The following is a 24,473-nucleotide window of genomic DNA, read 5'->3' on the forward strand; positions in this document are numbered from 1 at the left end:
GCGCGTCCCGCCGCGCTGCCCCCGCTGCCCTCACGGTGGGGGTGCCCTGTGACGGGGTGCCGGGGGAAGCTGCAGGGTCGTGCCGCCTGCCTCCGTCCGGCGGTCCTTGCCTTGGGACAGGCAAGGTACTGACTAAGTTCCGTGTGCTCTCAGTCCCTTAGAGACACAGCCCTCTGAAATTCATGAACCAACATGCTTGGCAGAAGACCTAAAAAGAGCCCTCAGGCAAAGGGCCAGGGAGCTGCAGTTGCAAAGCAGGTAAGGAGGGCAAAGGGCCAGGGAGATGTGGTTGCAGAGCAGGCAGGGAAACCTCCTACTCCCACTGCTCGTCAGGATAGTCTCGTTCAGACCTCTTGCTGCTGTTTTCCTGTAGAATCTCCCATGTGTCAATAACACTGCAGGATCATGGAAAAATTCAGATTGTGTGGTGCCTGTTTTCCTTTCTTCTCCTTTAATGCATTCTTTTGCAAGTAAATATCTGATAGGCAGCTGTGGAGGTCTTGTAGGAAAGGCACAGTGTTGTAATGCTGTAATCTTTGCATGAGACCTCATGACTCATGCTTACAGTATTTTCTTAGCCCAGCTATGTTGAGATTTAATAATAATTTCAGTAACTCTGTGGAGGTTTTCCTTACGTCTCTAAGAAAACAGGAGTAAGAACAGCAGTATATCAACTAACAAGTGACATACATGGGAGAATATAAAGGTGCTAAAAAAGAGAGTTAATTTTAATTTCCCTTTGTATAGTCATTATTTCATGTAATAGATAGACTGATAAGCCTATTCCCCTTTCCTGTAGCTAAAAGTGAGTTTAGATGTATTTCTGTGTTGGGGTTTTTTCCATACTTACTTACTTTTGGATGTAGTTTCAGAAGTCTTGTGGAGAGAAACATGAATTTAGTCATGGTTGGCAGGTGTAGGAAGTCAGGCGACAGTGTCAAAATTAGAAATACAGTCAAGGCGAAATTCTGGGTAGAAAATTGACAGAAAAACAGGGTGTAGTTAGAGGTGAAGAATATGTTAGAACCAGAATGGAATTTCAGAAACCTTTGAAGGTAGAATAGAGGCAAGTAACAGGTGGAGTAACTGGTAAGTACATGGAGAAATGTGAAAAGGGATTGGAACAGGATATTAGAATAGAGAAAATAGCTAAAATGTTCTCTTCTGATGATATCTTAGGAACCAGTATTTTCATAGTGAAAGCAGAATGCTGTAGTTAGTGATCCAAAATGTCACCATGGCTCCAGTGTGAAAGTTTGCATTTCTCAGTGGGAGAGATAGTGTATAACTTAGCTCATTTGAGCAAGGGAGAAGATAAAAGGTGAAAATATCTTTCCTCCTTCCAGGAAAAAGAAAGAAACCTCACTCTGAAAAGATAGAGAGTAAATAAGGATCTGATTAATGTATATTACTAATTTCTAATTAAATACAGTTAATTATTCAGCCTGTCTTACAGCATGGATGACTGTTTCTTGAAACAAATGGCTTGTTCGCTTTCAAATTAATTTAATTTAAAATGTTTTTTTGTTGTGTAGTGTATCAACTGCAAGCTTTTTACAACTTACTTTTTCTGTTATATTAAACATTTCTTCAGTGCTGCTAGTTTCATTGGAAGTGTGGCTTATTGAATGGATTCGGACTTGGAGCTAGAACTGCTGGATTCTGTTCTTGACTTCATTGGTTGCTGCAGTTGCTTCACTGTCCACACTTGCAGTGTGGTAATGAACAGATCCTGTGTGCTTCTGATCTGTTCTGCACATTGATGAAAGGTCTATGTGTGTTCCATAGAACTTGAATCTTTATATCACCATTACAAATATTTCCTATTTAAGTCTTGTCCTGACCTTCTTTCTGTGCTAGCCAAATCTGCAAATACTTTAGTTTTGCTTTACAACTGGGAGATGGATAAGGCAGAGGGTGGCTGACTGATCTGCCCAGTGCCTTATGGAATGTCAGAGGCAGATCAGGGCTAAGAAACAAACAGCTGCTGATTTTGAATGCTGTTGCTGGTCTTTGGAACCAGTGTTTCTCAGCTATATGATTCACATTCTCCTTTGAGATTGTAAAATGGTCCAAAGAAGGACACACAGAATTTCAGGGCAGTAGCCACCAGCGCCTTGATTCCTACTGGGTTAAAAAAAATACTGTTACTCACGTTAATTTATAAACTGACAGGTAACTTCTTGTAGCACTTCAGATCCTGGAGACAGAAGGGATTGCTAACCCTCAGAATAATGACAGCTGACGTTTTTTCCCTATGCTGGAGAGAAGCTGAAGTGCTGCCTCCTTGGCCACTTGGTCAAGGATCCTTGTGAAGATCAATAAGTCACCAGGGGTTTGTGCTTTAAAAAGTCTGAGGGAAGCTCCACATACCTCATAGGATGAATCTAATTCTGTTCATTCATGTTTATAAAAAAATCTTAGCATGCTTAAGATTATTTTCTTTTTTTCTGGGGCAGTTAGTATCTTAACCAGAAATACAAAAACTGTGATAAAATGGCATTTTAAAGGAATACCTTTTAGACTGAGACCTCAGAGATTTTTTTTTTATATACTTTGGAATGTTTTGCCACAAAAGTGTGAAAACCCCTACTATCATATTCTGATTACTGTTATTAATACTATTCCCTGAGATGTTATCACTTAGCCGATGGTCTGTGCCAACCAGTTTGATGGTTTACTCCAGTGCAGTGTGGGTTTTAATGGCTGGGTTTGTGTGTGTGCTTTCTACGTGATTTAGAAACTGGTGGAAGAAGAAGGAGAAGAATAGTTTTGTGTATATAAATGTAGCTTCTTCAAGAGACAAGGGTGAAGTCTGCAGTGTGCACGTGTCAGACCTGTTGTGTGAACGATGAGTGAATATTTTTTAGCTTAGCTGTTACAGGCACTGCCCTGAACTTCCCTGATGGTATGTGTTCCGTGAGGCTCAGTAAAACAAACATTTTAATCTACCTTGTTATGTCAGACTATTAAATAGGATTGATTTTAAGAAATTGTGTAGAGTTTTAAAGGGAATATTTGTGGGATATTAAGATTTATGTACCTTACACCAGTTATGGGTGCCTGGTATGCATTGTTGTGGAGATAGAAGTGGTATGATAGTGGGCTGTAAAAAAGAAAAAGAACAGAATTCAGAATGCATGAAAATCTCTAAATAATCCTTGCAGTGTGATGTTTTTGACTGTCATCTTTGTTCTAACTGTAGGGGTTTTTTATTATTCTTTATTGTTATTTTCCCTTGGCTCCAGCTGGGGCTGTTTGTGGATTTCAATCCTGAAGAGATGCTGCTGAGTGCAGAGGAAGGTGAGGATGACGGGGACCTTGAAGCAGAGCTTGCTGCTATCACAGGAGCAAAAGTAAAAGAAGGAAAACCAAAACCAAAGGTGAAAAGTAAGTTAAAGTATCTGAATTTTATTTACCTTTAATAAATTTATTTAAATTTATTATTTATCTAAACAGTCTTTAAATTTATCTAGATTTTTTTTATCACTGGCAGAAGCTGAATTTGCAACTGCTCTTTCCTTTGAAAGGTTTAATTTGTTACTCCACAAAAAACGTAGAAGTTTTTTTTGTTCATGCTCTTGTAGACATAGGAAAAAGATCTCTGGTGGCTGGCCCATTTAATGACTAAATTAAGACATCCTTTTTTAGCATATGAAGTCATAAAAAGGTGTAGTAGGCGCTAGATGATTTCAGAAGGGAAATTGTGTTTCTTGTGGAGGGTGGGTTGTTTGTCATGTGGCTGTTCCTCTGTTTTTGTTTGAAGAATGAATTTGCATAATGAGCATTATATTTTTAGTTACTTGGAATCTGTAACCAAAATTTAATCCCCTTTTCAGAGGGAAATATTGATGCAGTCACTTGGAGAATCCTGTAGCTTGTGTTACACAGGCTAGAGTGTCTCTTGGAATGGATTATTACCGTTCTTAATACTTTAAACGTCTGTTAATTTTGTCTGGTAGTGTTTGCATGCAGCTCTGCAGTGTTTTACAGGATTGCTGTAATCTACCATAAAACAGGGCTGCATAAAACAGTGAGCATGCTCTGCCTCTGAGCAAGTCCATGTTTGTGGAGCTGCAGGGTGAGCTGGTTCAGGAACTCATCTGCAAAAATAAACCTGTGTTGTGGGAGGTTCTCAGCTGAACCAGGTTTGCTCCCTGCCTATCTGAGCATTGCTGTGGCTGCAAGGGAGGAGTGGCAGCCAGTGGATGAGGTGGGATGAGGAAAATGGAACCTACATTTGATTACAGGTGTTTGAGCAGGTCACAGGAAGGAAAGGTTAGTGCACCTACAGCCTTACTTGCAGTTCTGCAGTAATTTCCCTGTAATATTTGAAGGGGCTTCACATGGAGCAGCAAGGAAATGAAGAATTCTGAAATGTTCAGGCAAAGTGACTCTATAAAAACTGTAGCTGATAGTAAACAGAGGATATGTTTGTATCTGAAAATAAATTCTAAATAATTTCCACTCTCCAAATTTCAAAATTTTAGTAAACATTTAAAGCTAATAAGCACAACAGCAGAACTTCTGCCATTGGACATAGGTTATTTGTGGCTAAAACATGCAGGATAATGTTTTGAGGGTGAATCTGTGTGTCAGGAGCTCCTGAACTGTTGTCAACTTTTCAAGTGCTGACTTCCCTCTCACCCTCATCATGTCACTTAATGTGTTGTTTCAGTATTTTTATTCATAAGAGGAAAATGAAACTTCAGACAGTGCAGAATTAATATTTACTGTGCCTTCTAAATGTGTGGTTAAAAAAGGATTTTCCAAAGTAATGTGCAGCTATTCTCTTTTCCTGTTAGAATTGGAAGTGCATGGGTTAGAAGCTCATGGAGGATGAGCAACTGGGCAGCTGGCACTGGGACTCCTGAGACCTGGCCCAGTGCAGTGGTGAGGGCAGGGTGCTGGCCACTGCCTGGAAAGGAGGAGGTGCAGTAAGGACAGGGGAGAAACAGATCCTGTCTGGGAAAGGACAGAAAAAAGGGATCCAGTACAACTCATGTGCTTGGTTCTTGGCTGAACACGGGGTGCCATAATTCCCTGCAGGATTACATCCTGAAGCTCTGATTAGGTGTGGAGGAATGGACTGATCCTCCAGCAAAAGCTGCACTATTGGAACATCTTAAGGACAGAGATCCCTGCTCTCTCTGATAAGTGCCAGCTGGGCAGCCACTCAACGTATTTGAAATTGTGGCCTCACCTTGCTGCACTGGATTAGAGCTGAAAAGCCATCTGAGGAGGCTTGATTAGATTTTTTGTGTCTGCTGGGGTTTTCTGTACAGCCAGTTGCCTTTGAATAGGACCTGCTAAGGGTCAAATCTATGAGCAACATGTTTGATACAAGTACTGAAGCACTGACAGGGTAAATTAGATTATTTGAACAGAAACAACTTTGTACCTGGGTTAATTTTCAGCTGTTTCAGCAAATGCAGGGAGTGAATGGGATCTGTTTGAATTGACTGTAAAGCTCTGTCCTGGAGATCTGTATTTTCTGCAGCCTTTACTGCCACTGGTGAGTCACAGTCATGTGTCTGCATAGGGAAGTATCAGAGGCATTTACGTGGACAGTTGGGATTTGTGGGCAAACAGCCTCACCTTTGAGAGCATGTGGAGGAAGTTGGGAAGATGTGGTTGGCACAGGATGAAACACAGATGAGAACTCAGCAGTGAGGAGTTAAGTAGAGTTTTCAGGATGACGACCAGAAGCAAAATTGCAAAATGAAGGAGCCAAGAAAAATTTGGAAAAGGCTGAATCTCATCATCATGAGACAGCAGTGCAGAAAATGTGCAAGTGTCTTACTGCCTGCCTTGACTGTCACTCACAGAAACACCAGTGCTGCTTTTCCTGGATGCTCACTTCCCAGTCTTTGCCCTTTATCCATCAATATACTCCCAGTTATCTATGACACTGTGCAGTAAACGGGACACAGGACAGGAGGGCACTGCTCCCTTTCAGCTGGTAGCAGCTCCTTTAGGATTTGTACCCAGTGCCTGCATAACTGTTCTTTAGGGTTTATGGCTCCTTGGGATTTCCTTTTACAGCTCCTCTGCCCATGGATCATATTGAAAAGATGGCTGCAGAGTGTATGAAGGACCTGAATGAAGAAGAGGAGGAAGATGCAGATGATGAAGACTTGGAGAAAGATACAGACCTGTTGGTATGCATAACTGTTAGCAAAAAGTTTTAGTATGTACCTTTTGTATTTTTTTTAACAGAACTGCATTTAGCAAAAAAGTCTGTTAACTTTGTGGTGAGAAGCTAAAATATTGCAAAAGCATTCCATTACATGCAAGTCTTTGCAGGATCCATCCCCCTGCACACCAGAGTAAGAGAGCTTCCTAATGTTTATATGTGTGAGGGTCTTAGAGAATTGAGGGAAGAGCAGGAATCCCATTCCATGTCAGCTGCTGAAAGACAGCCAGGGACAGTCTCCTTAAAGTGATGTCTGCCACCATTTTGCTACTGCTTCAAGTAGTGCTTGGTCTGAGAGAACACCTCAGGAAAGTCTTTGTTGTTTCAGTGAGTGATCTAACTGGCAGGGTTTAGGGGAAGGAGTGTTAAGCAGTGGCTTTGACTGCTATTGCTAGTAGAGGCTTTTTGGAAATTTCAAATTTATGTTTGCATAATCTTTGTAAAAGGACTTTTCTGAACTTCTCCAGCTTCAGATCTCCAACCACAAACTTGTGTGGTGATCCTGGGGCTGCATGCTGGGCTGCAGTGTGGCTTTTCAGTGATATATGGAAGATGGTTTCATTTAAAAATAAAAAAGAAAATTAAATTTTGACAAGGCTGGAATAAAATATCTTCAGACTCTTCACTGGGTTTCAAGATTCATCCAAAGCTTTTGAAACTTGAGACTTGATTTTATATTTGTCTTTTGAGGACAGAGAAAATTTTGAGGAAAAGCCTTTTGTTGGCTTTTACTTTAGGCAGAGTTACAAGAAGTTCTGGGGGAGGAAGGTGAGACAGAAAGCTGTGAGGATGAAATGACAGCAACAGAGCCATCCCCAGCTGAACCAGAAGATGAACTACTTGAACTGCAATCACAGGTAGGAATGAACTTCGTGTTTCTGACAGTTTTGCTGAATCACTGTTGTCACATGGCTTTTATGAGGGTCATTATCAAGAATCTAGGGAGGCCTTGTCTTCTAAGGAAGGAAACACTACACTATTGCTGTTTTGTCTGGGGAAACCAGTACTATATTGATGCAGGTGATCCTTTTGCTTTGTTCCAAGGATGAATTTTGATGTTAGCATGGAATTGAAAAGGCAAAACAATTGGAGTCAAACATATCTTGTCCCTCATTATACAGAAGACCATGCAGGCTGCAGTTCAGGCTTCCAGAGTTCATATATTCCTCCTAAGAGCATTGAGCAGTGTGCTGAAATTGTGAGGCATGTTATAACTCAGCATCTCTGACATACTTTTGGATTTTTGCTCTGTAGCATTATCTGTCTCAGCTTAATTTGTCAGTCCTCATGCAGTCAAATGCTTTATTCAGTTACTGCATGTTTCTGTTGTGTGCCACAGATTCCAGTGCCCTTGTGCATTGGGCCCATTAGTAAACGGGATTGAGAGGGTTTCTATAGAGATAATGGCAATAATTACATCAGGAGCCATCTGCAGGGCCTCTGTGGCTGTGGAGAGTTTGTAAGTAGCTGCTCATGACTTTGCTTAGGCTGCCTTTGTCACTGAATTAATTCCAGGCTGTAGCAGGAGGAAAAAGAGCTTTTGTAAAACCAGGCTGAAGCCCAGAAGGGAGCAAACTAGCATGTTTTGAAAATAAGAAAAGAATAAGTCAAGATTTGTGCAAAAATACCTCTTCACACCCTCTGTTGTGGGGGGTTTGAGAGACTTTACTGTTCTCCTCACCTACTCTCTGACCACATGGCTCCAATTACCCTGTGAGTGAGAGTTTCCCAAGTCTCTCCACCCATTCTTCTCTGTGAGGCTTTTGAGAGAGCCCAGAGGTGGATCCAGGGGCCGTTAGCACAGCACAAATGCTGCTCTGTTTTAGGGGCTGTTCCTTCGCTGCACTCTCAATTCACGGCAGTGTATGTGTAGAAGAGGAGTGTTTGTTTTTCAGTGCAGTGGGAAAACTCGTCTAGTTGGATGAAATAAGTTTTCTTGATTTGTTTTATTGTTTTTTCTGAGACCTCCTCACTTCCTGCTGTTACCAGTGAGCTACAACAGACACTTGAGGGGAGAATTGCTGACTACAGGACGGCAATTTCTAACGCGAAGGAGTCCGGGGAAAGTGCCAAAATACGGCGATACGAGAGAGGCCTAAAGGTGAGTTGGGATCTTGGGATGTGAGGGGGAGGCAAAGTCAGCTCTCTGGAGGGTGGTCTTCCCAGGTGTGTGAGTTTGTTGACACAGGAGTGAAATCTTCCTGTTCTGCCTGGTGTTACTTTAAAAACGTTTGTTGTTACTGGCTACCCACCCGATAGGGCAAACACACAGATAAAGTGTAGCTTCAGCTGCCTTTTGTGCATCAGCTTTGTTTCTGTTGAATGTGGCAGGTGATAGCTGGAGGCAGGGTTTGTGGTACATGCTGAAGTTAAACCCACCTGCCTGAAAATGAATTTGACCTGTGGTGACTGCTCAGTGTTACCTTAAAGCAAAGTTTAGGAGCTTTCCTAGCACATACACCATGCAGTTCATCACTGCTGCATTCCCTTAGGTACTAACCTTCCATTTACTTCTGTCAGACAAAGGGAGGTGGCCTTTCCCTGTGTGTGTTGGCTGTGCTTGAAAAGGAACAGAGCAGGATTTTTGATTCAAGCAATAAAAAACTGCAGCAAAGAGCAGTTTCTCCAGCCTCTCGTGGTTCCAGGCAGGTGGCGTGCTTGCAGTGAGCTGCAGTGCTTGTTTACTGCTGGGCAGGGCCTTTCTCTCCCCATTGCTTTCAGCTGCTCTCCTGCATCACCTCAGGCAGCAGCAAAGCTGTACAGCTCAGGGCTGTGCACTGGGGGAGGATGTAATAGCTCACTGGGTACCAGGTGTCTCGGGGTACAAAGGGAACAATTGAGGCCAAACTCTGGGGAGGAAAAGCACAATAAAAAAGTCTCTGTGTGTGTTGACTGCCTGGCAGCTCTGACAGGAATGTGCATGAAACCACCTGGCCTTTCTGGGAGCCACAGGGTTGGGCAAACCAGCTATTCCATCCAGTAATGATCTTAGTGCATTGTGCCACTTCCTTTATTTCTCAGGGTAGGGAGTTTTCCCTGTGCCTAAGCAGTGTAACTAAGGGTAATAGACCAGATCTCACTTCACAGCTCACAGCTGCTTAATTAGCAAAATGACATGTCAACAAATGGTCTGGAGTTCTCTCTTGTATGTAGTTCTTGTAACTGTGAACTTTAAGCTCAGTGTTTAATTCCACTTGCATTCAGTCTGTCACCCCCATGTGGAGAAGAGGGAGCTGCCTGTGGGTTGCTGTTCTGAACCCCAATCTCACATGCAGTCATTTCAAAGTATCTCTGCCACTTTTACTCAATAGGTCAAACAATTCCATGGCTAAAAAAAATAGCAGTGATTCTGGCACTGATGAGATTTTGTTGTTATCATTCTGTGCTTCCATTTCAGTTTCTGTGGAAGATGAAAGAACTAAAACTTTTGTTTTGGCTTGAAGTGCATGGTGGTCTTTTGTCTGAACCTCAAATAAAATTTAAAAAATAAAAATACCAAGGAAGGTAGTATTTGGTGTGGAGGAGGAGTTTTAAAAAAGTGAGCAGCAGTTAACCCAAGTTAGAGATGGTGAGAGCTTCTTATCCTGGGTGGTGAGCAGAAGCTCCATTTCATTTGTTAGTATTTAATGGCTTTTCTCATTGCATTGAACAGGTTTGCAGACCCCTTCCTTCCCTGGATCCATGTAGGCAGTGACATTTCAGAGTAGCATATTTTATTATATTTTAAAGACACACAGAATCCATCTACAGTTGGTATAAACGGCTTCTTGGTGACTCTGTGACAAAGCTGAGTGGATCACATCAGCTCTCCAATAATTCTGGGTGCTGAGGTACCTGCAGTTACCTGGTTTGGGTAACAAGGCCTTTTCACTGTGTTGCTCTGGTAACTGGACACCTTCCACTGGCACTGAAGTTCTCCTTGCAGACAAACAGGGAGCTGAAGGGCAGCAGTGTGTGGTGGTGTGTGTGACAGATGCTGTCATGTATAAGGGGATGAATTTGTCTTCTAATGATTTTATGCTAGTACTATGTTTGATGAAAATGCCTATTGACTCTGTTGTTCTTTCTGTGCCAGACACTGGAAACCATGCTGGCTGCAGTGAAGAAAGGCAAAAAAATCAATGAGGAAGAAGTGCCACCTCCTGTTGCAACAGGAAAGAGTTCTTCTTGTGTACCTCAAGCCATGGGAGCAGAGCTAGAGAATTCAGGAGATTCACCAGAGAATAAAGCTGAGTCTGCTGCAGATGATGAGCAGAAGGCCTCTCCTGAGGCAAGGGAGCATTTGGAATCAGAGTCTCTGCAAGGTCGTGCTGATCCTACTGTGGAAACAGGTACTGTGATCTGAGAGGAGAAGCAGTTACAGCCCTGTTTTAGTGGTGCATCTTCCCTGATGTTTGTGTTGTGTAGCAAAGCACTGCTTGTGTTGGAATTTGCCTGCTGAGTGTCTCAGAGTTGTCCATGGAATGCTGAGTTTCTGGCAGTGGAATCAGCTGTTGTTTTAGAGCTCTTCTGTGCACTGGATCAGTATCCTTAACTTTTCCTGTGCCTCAGTTTCCCCTTCATTATTTGACAGGTGGAATTCCAGCCTTTAAAGAGTTTTGAGATACCGACTTAAAGACCTAATATTTTTTCTTTAAATTGGGAAAAGTGGAATTGTTAATGTTAGGTAGAACTTCTGGAGAGTCCTAACTAAAGAGGAAAAAGGATATTTGTAAAGTGGCTGTTGTGACTTAGAGCAAAAGGGGACAAATGTGAGTTTGCATGGATGGATGTAGCAAGGGATGCAAATCTTGCATGCTCTATGTGAATCTCAGCATTGTTTCATTCTCCCAGATCCCCAGCACAGCAGCACACGAGCAATCCTACTTATGAGGCAGAAGGAGTACAAATTAGCAGCTCTGAAAGCCAAGCAGCAAGGGGACCTGGAGAAAGCAAAGGAATACATGAAGACAGGCAAGGTATGCACTCCAGAAATCCTGAAATACCCTATGCTGTACCTACATGCATTAAATATTAGATACTTATTGTGGTAGCTGGCAAGTCTTGGACAGACCAGAATAAAACTTCTGTTTTTTCTGTGTTAGAAATTTAATGTGGTGTTGGAAGCTTTGGACAGTGGGCAGCCAATAGACCTCCAGCATATGCCTCCATCGCCTCAGGGTAAGGCTTGTCTTAAGGAAACCTTTTCAGAAGTCTATGTTGTAATGGAATGATTCTGCATTTGATTGCAAAACTATTAAAAGAACTGGAGATCATTTAGGACTGAGGTTCACTGGATGTTCACAGTCTAATCAAGACCAACGGAGAGAAGTGAGGTATCATTACTTATATTGAAGTTACTCTCTGTGAATTACAAGGTCAAACAAGTATTGATGTCTGATATTCCTGGTTTTATAAGTATAGGTAATAGCAGCCAGTATTTGAAGTGGAAGGGAAAGAAGGATAATGGCACTTTTTTTTATTTTACTGTAATATATTTGGTGGTGTTATGTGCTTCAGCTAAAGTTTATAGCATTCAGATTAACAAACAGATTGCAGTGCACTGAAGTCTAATTTTCAAAGCAAGTTATCAATATTGAAGATACCTCAGTCCTGATAAGAGAGAATTGGGTGTTTTTTTAAGTAGATGCAGTATCCCCACCAATAATTAATACTTGATCTGTGCAGCCCAGTGTTTTAAACAACTTACTTTAGTAGATTATTTTATTCTAAGAAACTAAATGACAGATTATTTCAGTAAATCATAAGATTCAGGAATCAAGCTACTGATCACTAAATGGCATTGCAGAGAAACTTCACCCAGGGCATAACCTTGCCTTAAAAAGTGCAAGATTTTTGCAGCAAATAATCTTGTCGTTTTCTGAAATACAGAGTGTTATACAATACCAGAAACTGGAGTTTCTGATTAGATGATATGAGTTTCTTCCCTTTTCCAGCACATCTTTTGTTACTAGAATATTTTAGTCAATTAGCAGACTTGTTCACTCTTTCCATCTGCCAAGATACCAAGTTATATTTTGGGGAGGGAATTCTTAGAATACTTGAACTACTTTTACTTCCCTTTTTTCCTACTTAAGCAGCCTTAACCTAAATTAAATCAGCATTTGAGACTTTCTCTTATAAAGTGTGTTCTGTGAATAATGGGAACCTTAGACGTAGCTAGCCATGGAGATACTGTTTGGAAGCCAAAAAGCTTTCAGGAAGAGGACGTGATCAAATTGATGGTTTTCTGAGTGACATGCAGCAGTAATTGCTGTGTATGGAACATGCTGAGAAACTTCCTGCTTTTCTTGCTTTGCAGATCTTGAAAGCTTAGGACACGTACAAGATGCATCCAAGCAAAAAGTACCAGCTCGGGTGGGAAGTTCCCAGGATCTTGCAACACCTGAACCTCAGACCCAAGAAGCTTCAGGTAGGACTAGTGCATTTCTCTAGTAAGTCTTGAAAATAGCACAGCTGGGAAGCACTTTAAGGTCTGAACTCTCCCACTGTACTGCAGCAGGACTGAATAAACCTAGCTAATGTTCCTGCATATTGTTTGCTGCTGATCCAATCTACTTTTGTTCTGGATCAGAGATGGAAGTAAAAGTTAATAAACTTTCTTTAGAACAGCAGTGTTCATAGTGGAACTTTGCTGTGATGTTCTCTGAGAAGGTGAGGAAGGGGAAGGAGAAGGCAGCCTGTGTGTTTGGGCACCTTTATGATGTGACATTTCATTGTGTGTCTGGTTTGCAGAGTCCCTGCAGCAGCCCAAGACAGTGCTGGAAGCGCTGCAGCAGCGGCTGGAGAAGTACAGAGCAGCAGCAGCTCAGGCTAAAGCCAGCGGGGACGATCGGAAAGGCAGGATGCATGAGAGGATAGCCAAGGTAAGACTGAAGTGTGGCTCTTTGCATCCAGCATAGCTGTTTGAGTTAGTCCTCTTGCTGAAGACTTTTTCAAGGTTGAAATAATTTGTGTATTGTCTGTCTGTTTGGAAAGAGGTCCAGTGGGGAAGCTGGAAAGCATTCGGAGGAAGACATAGAGACAATGCACACATTGTAGTAAAATACTGAGTCTTGTACAATGTTTATGCTGGTTGCTAATTCATAGTCAGCTCTATTTTATGTCTTACTGAGTGCCTTTGATTGCAGCAATACCAGGATGCCATAAGAGCCCATAAGGCAGGGAGAAAAGTGAATTTTTCTGAGCTACCTGTTCCTCCTGGTAAGTGTGAATGTAGAACATCCTAATACCCGAACTTTTGTGTACCTGCTAGGCTCTGAAGGGGCTGCGCAAATATTGCCTCCTCATCCTGTGGAGCAGCTCCTCCTTTTTCTCAGTGAGTGGCTGGCCTTGGTGTTCAATGCTATCGGGAAACTTTTCATTAGTATGCTCTCAAACATCGACTCAAGTGAATATTCCTGCATATTGACTGCCTGTTTGACAGTATGGGAACTTAAAATTGGCAGTATTTGAAAAGTTAAGCAACTTAACCATGGGCAGGTGCTAGAAAGGTTACCTGTCTGTCCTCTCTGTCAGCCCTCTTAGAGGAAAGACTAAACTTGGGTTATATTGGCTTCTTAGCTTTGCTGGAAGGAGGTTTTTAAAAGTGAAAAAAATTTTCCTGATGTCCCCCATACTGTTGATTCCTTCCAGGAGCCTCAGAACTTTATATCTAATGAATATCTTTTTGAAACACCTTGTAACATCAAATCAGTATTGCAGCTCTCCTGGTCTGTAAGAGTCTGCAGAGATAAAGCAAATCATGCCCGTGGTCACACTGAGACAGTAACAGAGGCAGCAGCTGAGCCTGTTTCTTGAGACACTGTGTCCTGTTTATCTTCTTCAGAACGCAGAGTGCTGTGTCTGGAAAAGTTTGGGCAAGGTCGTCTGTGAATGCTCTGCCTCTCATTTGCATGATACCATTTCTCCCCTAGGAAACATCTTTCCTTTTATCTTGGGCCTGATGTGTTCTTCTGAAGGATACATGAAGCACTGCCAAGCTGTGCCTGGGTTTTTTAAGTTAGAGAATAGAGGTGGACCTTGTGGTATTTTTGTCCCTGTCAGATGTGGCAGTGGCAAGCACTGCAGTGATAGTAAAGTAGGCACTGCCAGCTTTGTCAGGTCACATGTGGCTTTGGAGGTTCTCTGCTTTGAAGCTGTCCCTGAAAGGCAGTTGAGCATCCCTTTTTCCAGAACATGATCCCTTTCTTGGTAAATACCAGTTTCTGTAAGAGTGAGGTACTCCATATTTATACCTCTGGAAATATGGGGAACTGTTCAATGTCCTTGCACATTGGCTGTGTGTTTTTCTGCCATCATTTAGAGGCCAGATGAGTTACATTGAAGGCAATTGTCAGGCAGTCACTGAAACCAGCAGTGAAATTACCTTGGGATAGCAGTGCATTTCATGGCATCTGGGTGGTGACGAGTACCAGCCTTGGACTCTTTGGAAACAGAAATGCTGCTGAGCAATGGATCAAATGGCACAGGGGGCAGCAGCACAGGATTCTCTGTTCTTCCTGCCTGAGTACCTCAAACTTGTGCTGTAGCAGCCATCTCTACATTCAGAAGCAGTTTAGTCACTGTTTCTTAACACTTCTCATGAGACTGGCAGCAAGAATACTTGCTATATATTAAATGAGAGAAATCTTAGCAAACATTTTATGGTAGTGGCTCTGGGTCTCTGTTCTGATACTAAAGCTGGCACTTTGAAGTCACTCTGAAGCTGACACTAAACTGGTCATGTGGAAGTGAGAGATTATCTTCTATCATCAAGCCTTCCTCCCATCTGTAAAAGGATAACAAAACAATGAAGGGCATTATTCTTCATACACTTCTCATTTAACTCCTGTGATTCTGCCTTAGTTTGCAACCTCTGCATTGCAGTAGCTTTTCAGCAGAGGCTGAGCGTGTTACCCAGCTGTCAGCAGTGGATTGTTTATTACTCTGGGGGTAGCACTGATTTTCTGCTGGACTGTGTGCCTGCTGAGGTGAGGCAGAAGTGAGAGGGCAGAAAATGAGACTAAATTCTTTGCTGGTTCTGGGTGCATCTCTGCTACTGAAGTCTTGAGTTTGTGAGGTTCCTTGGCTAGCTGCCAGTTGCTCAGCTTGGAAAACTGCTCAGTTATTGCATGATTTTACTATCATCCCCTTAAGCTGGGTATCTGTGAGAGATCTGATCTTAAATCCACCACTCAGACTTGATGTAGCATGGCTTTGTGGCCTTGGCCTCAGTCTAATTAGACTGAGTTCTAAAATATATTGGATAATAGATATTTGGCTAGAAACACATCTATAGTAAACAAGAAATATGGAAGACATACCATAGGGCTTATGCAACTCTCTCTTCTGTGTCCTTTCCTTCACAGGATTTCCCCCTCTTCCTGGTGTTGCAGCAACGGATGGTGGCAGTACAATCGCTGCTGTTCTGGAGAGTGCTAGCAAGCTGGCAAACATGGAGGAGAATGATGAAGAGGAGGAGGTTAGTGTTTCCTGGTAGGATGTGTAAAAGTTCAGTTGCCATCTCTTGTGGCACGCAGAGATGAGGCCATTGGATTTCCAGGTAATGGTACTGAGGTGAAATACATTTCCCAAAAGTCTGATCTCAGTAGTAATTTCAGTTTGCTTTATAGTATAGGGGAGACAGAGAGATGAGATGTTATTACAGTCCGTACCTACAGAGTCTGTGAGTGCAGGGTTTGGCTCTTTCATAGCTGTCTTGTATGTAGATTTTATTTTCAAAGCAAACACTTCAGATCCTCACCACTCCTTTACATTGTTCTAAGTTCTTAAATCTGTACTTTTATTCTGCATCCCAGTAGCTTCCTGTATTTGTTCTTTCCCAGGATGTTCAACACTTGCTGCTTTTTGTCAGCTGTCAGCTGCACCAGCATTTAGCCTTTGGTTTGATTTCTTCCTCTCTCTGGATTTGGTTGATGATTTTTTTTGCTTTCAACTGGAGTAGCTTTTAATGGAGAGAATTCCTAGATGATTTTTGATCACTGCCTTGTTGAACATTCCTTTCATTCCATCTATAGTGGAGGGTTAATGCTTTCATAGGTTGACTAACTGCTGGCCTGGCCTGGCTCATAAATGTCCAGAAGTTAAAATTTGCTGTCTGAAGTGCTATGCTCCCCTCAGAAGGGATACCAGAAGGCTGAGAGTGATAACCACAGTTGTTGATGCTTGAGATGCCATCCTCAACTGTGGAATAGATTTTATGCATTTATTATGCAATTCTTTTTGTTTTGCTAGAGTGAGCCTCTGACCCAGGCCCCAGTTGCCAAGAAGCCAACTCAGGTTGTTAAGCCAACTCCAGTTCCATCTGCTGCAGCTCAGGAGAGCTCTCCTGAGCACCTGAAACGAGCTGCATCACCCTCCACCCTGGACAAGGCAGAGTCAATGGATCATCTCCCTCCAGCTGGTAAGTGAAGGGATCACCATTCCCAGTGCTCCATGTGCGAGTTGTTTGCTCTAGTTTGGTGAAGACTTTAATCATTATAGTTTAGGTGTGAGCCTGTGAATGTGTGTCATAGATTTCCTCTGACAGGAGCCTCAATATGTGTGTTCTGGAGGGCAGACCCAGAGCAGCCATGCAGCTTTATTTCACAGAGACAGCACGTATAATTATAAGGCTGATTAGGTTTTTAATTAATTTTGATGTAACAAGTGTATCGATTCATAATGTTTAACTCTGCTCACAGCTGAACTCTCCGTATACTCTCATTAAAGGGGACGGGTTGCCAGTGTGAATTATTCATTGATCTAATGGAGCTCCCTACATCAGACAGAGCTCTCTGCCTGGTGCTTCACCCAAGGATCTCAGGCTGGCAGTGCAGGCAGGGCTTCATCAATCTCTACTCTTCCTCTTGCTAAGGTCACCGAGCAGTTGTGTGTACAAGATTAATTGTACAGATAGTAAGGGACAGCCAGCGCCTCACAGTGTGATTTGGGCACACACAGGCAGTGCTCAGGCTCTCGCTGATGCTGTGACTGTAATCCCATCCTCCTTCCCTTCTGCCCTGAGTAGTTCCCTCAGGATGAAGTAGAACTGCCTGGCTGAGTGATGCACTAACCTGGTACAATGTAAAGCAATCTCATTGTTCTTACTGTTCTGGCAAGGAAAGAAGAGACTCAGGCATTAATAGGAAACTAAGAGAGCAAGGGATTACAAAGAAGCAGAGATGATATGTCTGAGTGGGCCTGCACATTGGTTCATTGGGGTTCTTTTCTGACAGATCAGGGGAGAGGAAACAAATTTCTCCAGAGGATGCTCATAATATTTGCTGGTTTTTAGAAGTTAACATGGAGAGCTGAAAGTTTGGATTCACCTTCTGCTTTGGACTAACCAGCTGTGCTGGAGTCTGTCTCAGGCCTGCAAATTAGGGGCTGTAATAACTCTTGGAACACTTGTGTAGTGCTCTGAGGTTTTTTTGATGGAGGATTCTGTTCTACAAGGAAACTTGTTTCTGTTTTTAATGCTTGAAATTGAAAGTGCCCAGGAAACAGTTGAGTGCAGTAAGGAAATGTCCCGATTTGACATCTGTACTTTCACTGATCTTTTTCTGTCTGTAAACTAAACATGGTGAACCTGTTTCAGGGGCATTGGCAGTGTCAGATGAGTGAGCATTTCTGTACAACTGTTTTTCAGTTAGGGAACAGCTGGAATTTCTGGAGAACAGAAAGAAGCAATATCTGAAGGCAGCCATCAAAGCAAAGAGGGAGAACCACCTCGAACAGGCGAAGACATATCTCAGAACAGCGAAGGGCCTTGACCTAAAGATTGGGCAAGCAAAATCTGGCAAAACTGTTGATATTTCCAAGGTTAGTAGGATTGTTAATATTCTGCTTAGTTTCATATTCTTTTCCCTATAAGGGCTCTGAAATGTGGTGTTCTGTGTTGCAGCTGCCATCACCTCCTACAGATGATGAGGGTGATTTTATCTTTGTACACCATGAAGATGTCAGACTGTCTCAGAAAGCAGATGAAGTTTATGCACAGCTTGTGAAATTGCTGAAGGACCAACATGAGGTGACCATTTTATATGTTTTAGAAATGTTTCGGAGTTTCTCCTGTACATTTCTCTGGGGTTTATTAGTATTATAATCCCATCATTGTTTCAGTGGGGTCTTTTGTTTTTCTTTTAAAATACTTCTCATTTTGCATGTCCTAAAATGGAGAATTTTCAGAGTCAGGTTCTATGGCTCTTTGAAGCCAGAGGGGGTGCTTGAAGGCTTGGGACTGTCAAATTATCACTGTTAAATATAAGCACTCAGGTTTGAAAATAGTACCTGAATATTAAGACTAGGTCTTAGGTGAATCTCATATCTACAAATCAGGTGATTAAAAAGTAATAGGAAGAGCAGCTCAAACAAACGCTGTGCTTTGGCCTTGAGGAATGGGGGGGTGAATGTTCTTGAGTGACTTGGGAAAATGCTTGGTTTTTCTTAAATTGGGTTGTCATCCATCTCAAAACTGTGCCAGTCATGAATCTGTGTGTGAGGATCACTGAGTGCATCTGCGTTTGGTTTTGTTTGTGTTGACAGAGGTGTTTGCAGTATTCCAAGCAATTCATGCATCTGGGAAATGTAGCAGAAACAACTCGGTAAGACCCAGTGCCTGCTTTCAATAATTCCCCAAAGTGGTTATTTCAGTCTTGAGTCTGGCTGACCTGCTAAAGATTTTGGGGTTTGGGTTGGTAAGTTTGTTCTCGTGTGAAAGGGTTGGTAGCTGTGTTTCCTGCTTCTCTGTGTTGCTCTGAGCTCTGGCTGAGGGTTACTCTGTGCTCTGTTTGAGTGCCAGCACGTGTGTGGTTTTTTTACTGGGGTTTTTTTGCCTTTTTCTATAGGTTTGAGAAACTGGCACAAGGTTGTAAAAAGGATATGGAGATCCTACAACTTGCACGAGCACAAGGAATGGATCCTCCAAGCCATCACTTTGAGGAAAGAACCTTTAAAATGATAAGGTGTGGAAAAACAAAAGGATTTCTCAGGCAGGCTGGAATGACTTTCCTGGTCTTTTGCCCTTGTTAGGGAATTGTGGGCTTCAGCAAACTTGGGTGGCATCCAGCATTAGGCTCAGCATTCCTGAAAGGATACTCTTAAGAACTTAAATATAAAGAAGTTGTTTTCTAACTTCTCTTGCTGATTCTTTTGTTTTCAAAATGCCTCCAGCTTCTCCTCTTACATTCTGTTACTTCAGCCATTCCTCCTTCCTCTGTGTTTCTCCCTCAATCCTGTTGCCTCCTGGGCTTTGTTCCTGGCCTCAGGGATATTTTTAGCTCTGTTTGTGTTCTTTCCTTGCTCTGTTGTATTTTGTGGAGATGGTCTCTGTAGGAGTGCGCTATTGAAAAAGCTCTGACAAATACCCACGGCATCCTGGTCTGGCAGTGGATAAGCTGATGGTGGGATGAATGTGCTTTTTTGTCTTTCTCTTTTCACAGGATATTTTCTGATCTCAACAGCACAGAAATGCATCTTCTTATTGTTAGGGGGATAAACCTACCAGCCCCACCAGGTGTGTACTCCAAAGGGTATGTGGGCTTTTTCCTCTGAGTAGGTAAGGAAAGTAATGGGGAATGAGATTTCTCTATCTTGAAAGCCACTTTAGGAGCCAGCACTCAGTAAAACAAAATAACCAGGTTTGGGGCTCAAGCCCCCCCCCCCCCCCCCAAAACCTTTAAGCAGTATTTAAAAAAAAGGCAGACAGGTGAATAAAGAGAATCTGGGTTCCAGCCGGGGAGAGAGAAGAACTTTAAATTGTCCTGAGTTTGCTCATAACTGGGTCGTAGTTAAGGTTTCATTTTTACCTCCTATTTTGTTCTGAGTGCCACTTTGGTGTGGTTTGACCCTTCAGTAGACAGGCTTTGATCCTGCCAGTGTTACTGCTTTTAGCCCCTTGTTCCTGGGAGCTTGTAAACCATCTGTGCTAGATTGTCTAAGGACTAACATAAAAAAAAGCAGGTGTTTTCCTTTGGATGCCAGCTTTCCGTGGATTTTGGTTTGATGGATGGGTTTTTCAGTTGTCAAGAGACAGGTCATGAGTCCTACTGAAAAACAGTTAGGTGCTCTCGAGAATCCTGCTCAACATGACAGATGCAATGACAATGTCTGTACTGGCTGTTTGGATTGGCTGGTTGTTGTCTCACCCAGGTGTGTCACCAAGAGATTTGGATGCATTTGTGAAGTTTGAATTTCAGTACCCGAGTGCGGTGAGTGTGTTGTGGCTCTTCTGCCCCTCAGTCTGTCCCCCCCTGCCACTGCATGAGCTTGTGAGGGCTCCAAGGAAAGGGAGAACACTTCTAGACATCCTGCCTGCATCTGCTTTTAAAGCAGATTTGTTTTTCTGGGAAACAGAACTGCTGAACGTGCTGGCTGCAGATCTGTGCTTTGCACCTTTCTCTCAATGCTCTCCACACCTCACCCTTGGCAGGGTGGTGTCTGCAGGTTCTGTGTCAGCAGCAGTCTCAGTGCTAAGCCATGCCCACCTCTCCCCTGAAGATGCAGTCAGGTTCTTGCCAGTGTTGGCAAAATGTGTCAAAGTTCATTTCTTTCAGAGGTGAAAACACACCAAACACAAGGGCGCACAAAGTTGTTGCCAGGGGCCACCTTAGATGTGATGTCCCTAAATCCTCTTCCTTCAAAAAACCAAGCTTTTAAAGGCATTGCTTTTGAGCCTTTCTTGTAATTACAGAAATGGATTGAAAGGGTTAATCTTTGTCATCAAATAAATGCTCCTGGTGATTTAATTAGCAAATAGAAATGTACCTGGAGAAAGGACTTGGGCCATGCAAGTTTCTCAGCTTAATTAACACTTGTGTGTATGTGCATGTATGTATGTGTATGTATATAAAAATATGTATACACATATATATTACTTCTTTCCTTGGAATTCCCCAGTGTCGTCCTGTTACCCTCACCTTTAAAAGCAGTCTCTGGTCTGAAAAATATTCAAACCTTAGTGCTAGAAGGGCTTCTGAGGAAGGGCTGACTGGTCTCTTACTCTCAATAGAAGTCCTGGGGCTTTGCTGCTCTCTGTATAGGGCAAAACCAGACCTTGCTCTTGCAGGGCTGATGCTTAGCCCTGGAAGAGTGCAGAGCCTAGATTTCTACCTCCCAATAAATTTTGCAGTAATTCCACTAAAATTAATTCAGTTACCTGTGGGAAATTGATGATGGTCAGAACAGTTTTGTGTTTGAGTGACACGAGACCTTAACAAAGGAGTAACTCAGTTAGGGTGGCTGAAACCAGAACTGGTCTGCATGAATAATTTTCTGGGGAATGAGTAAGAATCAGCATAGTTCCTTTTAATCTGTTTTCCTTTGTTTAAAGAAAAAACAGATCTCTACTGCTTAGCCAGCAGTCAAATATACCACCTTTCTTCTTCATAGCTGAAATCAGTTTTGCAAAGTAACTGCAATAATTAGGTCACATTGTCCTTGTTCATTCCTCAGAGATTTAGTTTGTACTCCACTTTAGGTTAAAAGTTAATTCATTTTGGTGGCAGATTGATTGTCAGGGAGAATAATAGTAGGGCAATTCCCTGAATGATTTGTGATGAATTCCTTGTGTAGCTTATTATTCCAGCTAATGCAAGAGGAACAGAACTGCTGTGTCGTGGAAGGTGCAGTTTGTCATGGATTTTAACAGCCCCAGTCAGTAACTTTATGATGATTGGATTGAGTTGGCTGTGACCATGTCGCTTATCTATGGCTCTCTTATTTAATGTAATGTTTTGGCTTATTCTTTATCCAGTATTACCCTTGTTACCACAGTGAAATCCAAGTATTTTAGTCTTGAATGTACCATGACTCTTCTTATGATTTAGATAACCCCTAAAGCCTCACATTTCTTGCATAGCCATGATGTAGAGCTGGCAATAAAAAATGATCACTACTCTGTGTTTTGAAACAGTATCTGATGGTTTTATGTAATGTCTGTCTCTTTTTTTTGATAGGAACAACCTCAAAAGAGTAAAACACCTGTAATTAACAATAACAATTGTCCAGGTGAGTCCTTCTGTTCTGGAACATCAGGAAAAATCTTGCACCTTGGGATTCCCTGGAGAGTACAGGCTGGTGTCAGACTGTGAACCAGGCCAGAGGGCCTCCCACCATGTTCTTTCTTCTTTCTTATGAAAGAGTTTATTGTGGGGTGAAGTCCAGCTGCGTTGGCAATTTTTCCCCCTCATGCCAATATTGGTGGTAGCTATTATGTCATGAATTAAACCAGTATTAACTCCATTATCCAAAACACCCCTTCCCAGTCATTCCAGCCATACTCTGCTTTTTCTTTAATATTTTGTACCTGTTTTCTTAGCCACAAACGCTGATTACTTGCTGCAAGACCTAAACTCTCTAGTTTTAGCTCTCCAGTACCTTGCTGTCACTTCACAATGACTTGATTTTCCTGCAGTTTGGTTTCTATCCCTGTAAGGTAAGGGTGACATGACCTGTGGCACAGGGACACACCCTGGGAATGACTGAAAGACCCTCCTGAGGAGGAGTTCCTGTGGCTGTGACATGTCTCACACATGGGCCAAACTGAGAGAAAAGAGGTCTGAGTAGGTGCATGGGATTGAGCACTGCACAGCATTTGACTCACAGCTTTCTTTCCTTTTTTTTTCACTTGCAGAGTACAACCAGCTGTTCAAGCTGAACATCAACCGGAACCACCGAGGCTTCCGACGCGCGATTCGGTCCAAAGGAATTAAATTTGAAGTGTTTCACAAAGGGTGAGTCCACAGTCTGCTTCTCTCCTAACAGCTGAAAAAGTGTGTTGGAGCTGAAGTTTATGAAGCACAATCTCTAAACCAGCACTAGAGAGTTGTCTGGTTCTCATGTCTGAGAGCTTTCAAAATGTGCCCAAGCTCTGTAGCTTCCCCTGTGGGGGTGAAGAAAGGCACAAGTTCAGTGAAGCTGATTCAGATCAGTTGAGGATTAGTGTGTTAAAAGGAATTGGTGAGACTGAGGAAGCAATGATTTACTTCAAATTGTTTTGATTCTTACCCAGTTGGGTTTCAGTCATCAGGACTAGAAATTTAAATATTCTATGGAGTAACTCTGTAGAATAATGAAGTAAAGTGGCAGCAAAATATGAACAGCAGTAAAGCAGGTGAGAGATGATGGCAGAACTAGAGTTACGTTTTTGTACTTACATTCATTCATTGGGTCTTGCAGTATTTCCTGAGCACTGCTGGCAGCTGCCTTGAGAGAGACAGACTCCCCTCATCTCAGAGAGCAGGATCACAAGATGAATGTTAACAAGTGATAGTTCAGGGAGATCATCCTCAGTCCTGGCTCCTAACTGATGTATTCAAAATAGGAGGGGCCTGTATTCCCTCATCTCTGGGTTGGTTGTGATCCCTGACTGTGATGGGATGGTGGCTCTTTGTCCTTTCCTTTGTTTTTGTTACTGGGACATGCAGAAATCATCCATAGGTTTTCTGAGGTGGTTTTCAAGTTGCAGATGTTTCAGTTTGTGAGCTGAAGTCCCACTGTTTTACTCCAGATCATCCCTTGGTCATCTCTGTTGAAGCAAAATTTGATTTCCTTACACTTTTTCTCCACTGCTCTGTGTTCAAAATCCCCCCCTCTTTTGCATAGAGCTGTGAAGTGTTTACATTTGCTTAAAATGGAGTTTTTTTAGCACCCTTTCCCAACCATCTCAGGAGAAAGGAGAGGATGAAGTGACCACGCTCTTTTCTAAAGACTGTCTGATCCCTGTCTTTTCTAAGACTACAAGTCAATAATACTTTCAGAATGGTTTTTGGGATGTTGTAGCTTTGGGGTCTCTGATAGCTCTATGACCATCTCCCAAGAATTATTTTTGCTCAGTGAGCAAAGGAGACTCGTTTCAGGTCACGTATATTAAACTTCAGTTTAACACCACTTTCAAGTAAAAATCCAGCAATGCATTTTTCCAAAGGAAAAGTCTCTTCTTGACCCTGTCCTAAAAGCTTCTGAAGATGAAAAGGGATTTCCCCAGAGCTGTTTCTGAAGCCATAGCCTAGAGCAAGTTCTCAGTCTTCACAGCTACCCCCTGGAACTGAGCAGGGATGAACCAGTCTTTATTGTTTCTTGAGTTATAGAATGGAAAAATGCTTTAAAAAATTCAGCAAGAATTGCTGATTCTCTGAAGTTTATGAGCAAAGTACCCCACACACTGCAGTACAATTACATAATCCTTCATTTTAAGGTGCTTGTGAAGCAAAGGAGGTATTCTAACGTGTGAGCTAAGAAATTCTGAACTTTCCTGAATGATTCTGTGAGTCTGCTGTGGTCTCACTGATGAAGT

At 42.4% G+C, this 24,473-nt stretch overlaps 1 protein-coding gene across 3 annotated transcripts in view; it reads left to right on the forward strand.

Moving 5' to 3' along the window:
- CC2D1B (coiled-coil and C2 domain containing 1B) overlaps positions 1-24,473 on the forward strand; it is a 28,359-nt gene that overhangs the window by 259 nt on the left and 3,627 nt on the right. Inside the window, exons 2-22 of one of the 3 annotated variants that reach the window (XM_039556468.1) lie at positions 154-258; positions 3,249-3,390; positions 6,046-6,161; positions 6,934-7,053; positions 8,160-8,297; positions 10,272-10,527; positions 11,030-11,154; positions 11,281-11,356; positions 12,498-12,608; positions 12,932-13,062; positions 13,327-13,399; positions 15,547-15,659; positions 16,433-16,601; positions 17,829-18,001; positions 18,084-18,209; positions 18,725-18,783; positions 19,027-19,143; positions 19,621-19,694; positions 20,330-20,388; positions 22,135-22,186; positions 22,812-22,911. In XM_039556468.1, the coding sequence (XP_039412402.1) occupies positions 193-258; positions 3,249-3,390; positions 6,046-6,161; positions 6,934-7,053; positions 8,160-8,297; positions 10,272-10,527; positions 11,030-11,154; positions 11,281-11,356; positions 12,498-12,608; positions 12,932-13,062; positions 13,327-13,399; positions 15,547-15,659; positions 16,433-16,601; positions 17,829-18,001; positions 18,084-18,209; positions 18,725-18,783; positions 19,027-19,143; positions 19,621-19,694; positions 20,330-20,388; positions 22,135-22,186; positions 22,812-22,911 (2,396 nt within the window). In that variant the 5' untranslated portion in view covers positions 154-192. Of the gene's footprint in view, positions 1-153; positions 259-3,248; positions 3,391-6,045; positions 6,162-6,933; positions 7,054-8,159; positions 8,298-10,271; positions 10,528-11,029; positions 11,155-11,280; positions 11,357-12,497; positions 12,609-12,931; positions 13,063-13,326; positions 13,400-15,546; positions 15,660-16,432; positions 16,602-17,828; positions 18,002-18,083; positions 18,210-18,724; positions 18,784-19,026; positions 19,144-19,620; positions 19,695-20,329; positions 20,389-22,134; positions 22,187-22,811; positions 22,912-24,473 lie in introns of those variants that run through there. The other 2 variants (XM_039556469.1, XM_010408837.2) reach the window with 2 other exon arrangements.

The sequence above is a fragment of the Corvus cornix genome, chromosome 8 (assembly GCF_000738735.6).
Source record: "Corvus cornix cornix isolate S_Up_H32 chromosome 8, ASM73873v5, whole genome shotgun sequence".
NCBI classification, from domain to species: Eukaryota; Metazoa; Chordata; class Aves; order Passeriformes; family Corvidae; genus Corvus; species Corvus cornix.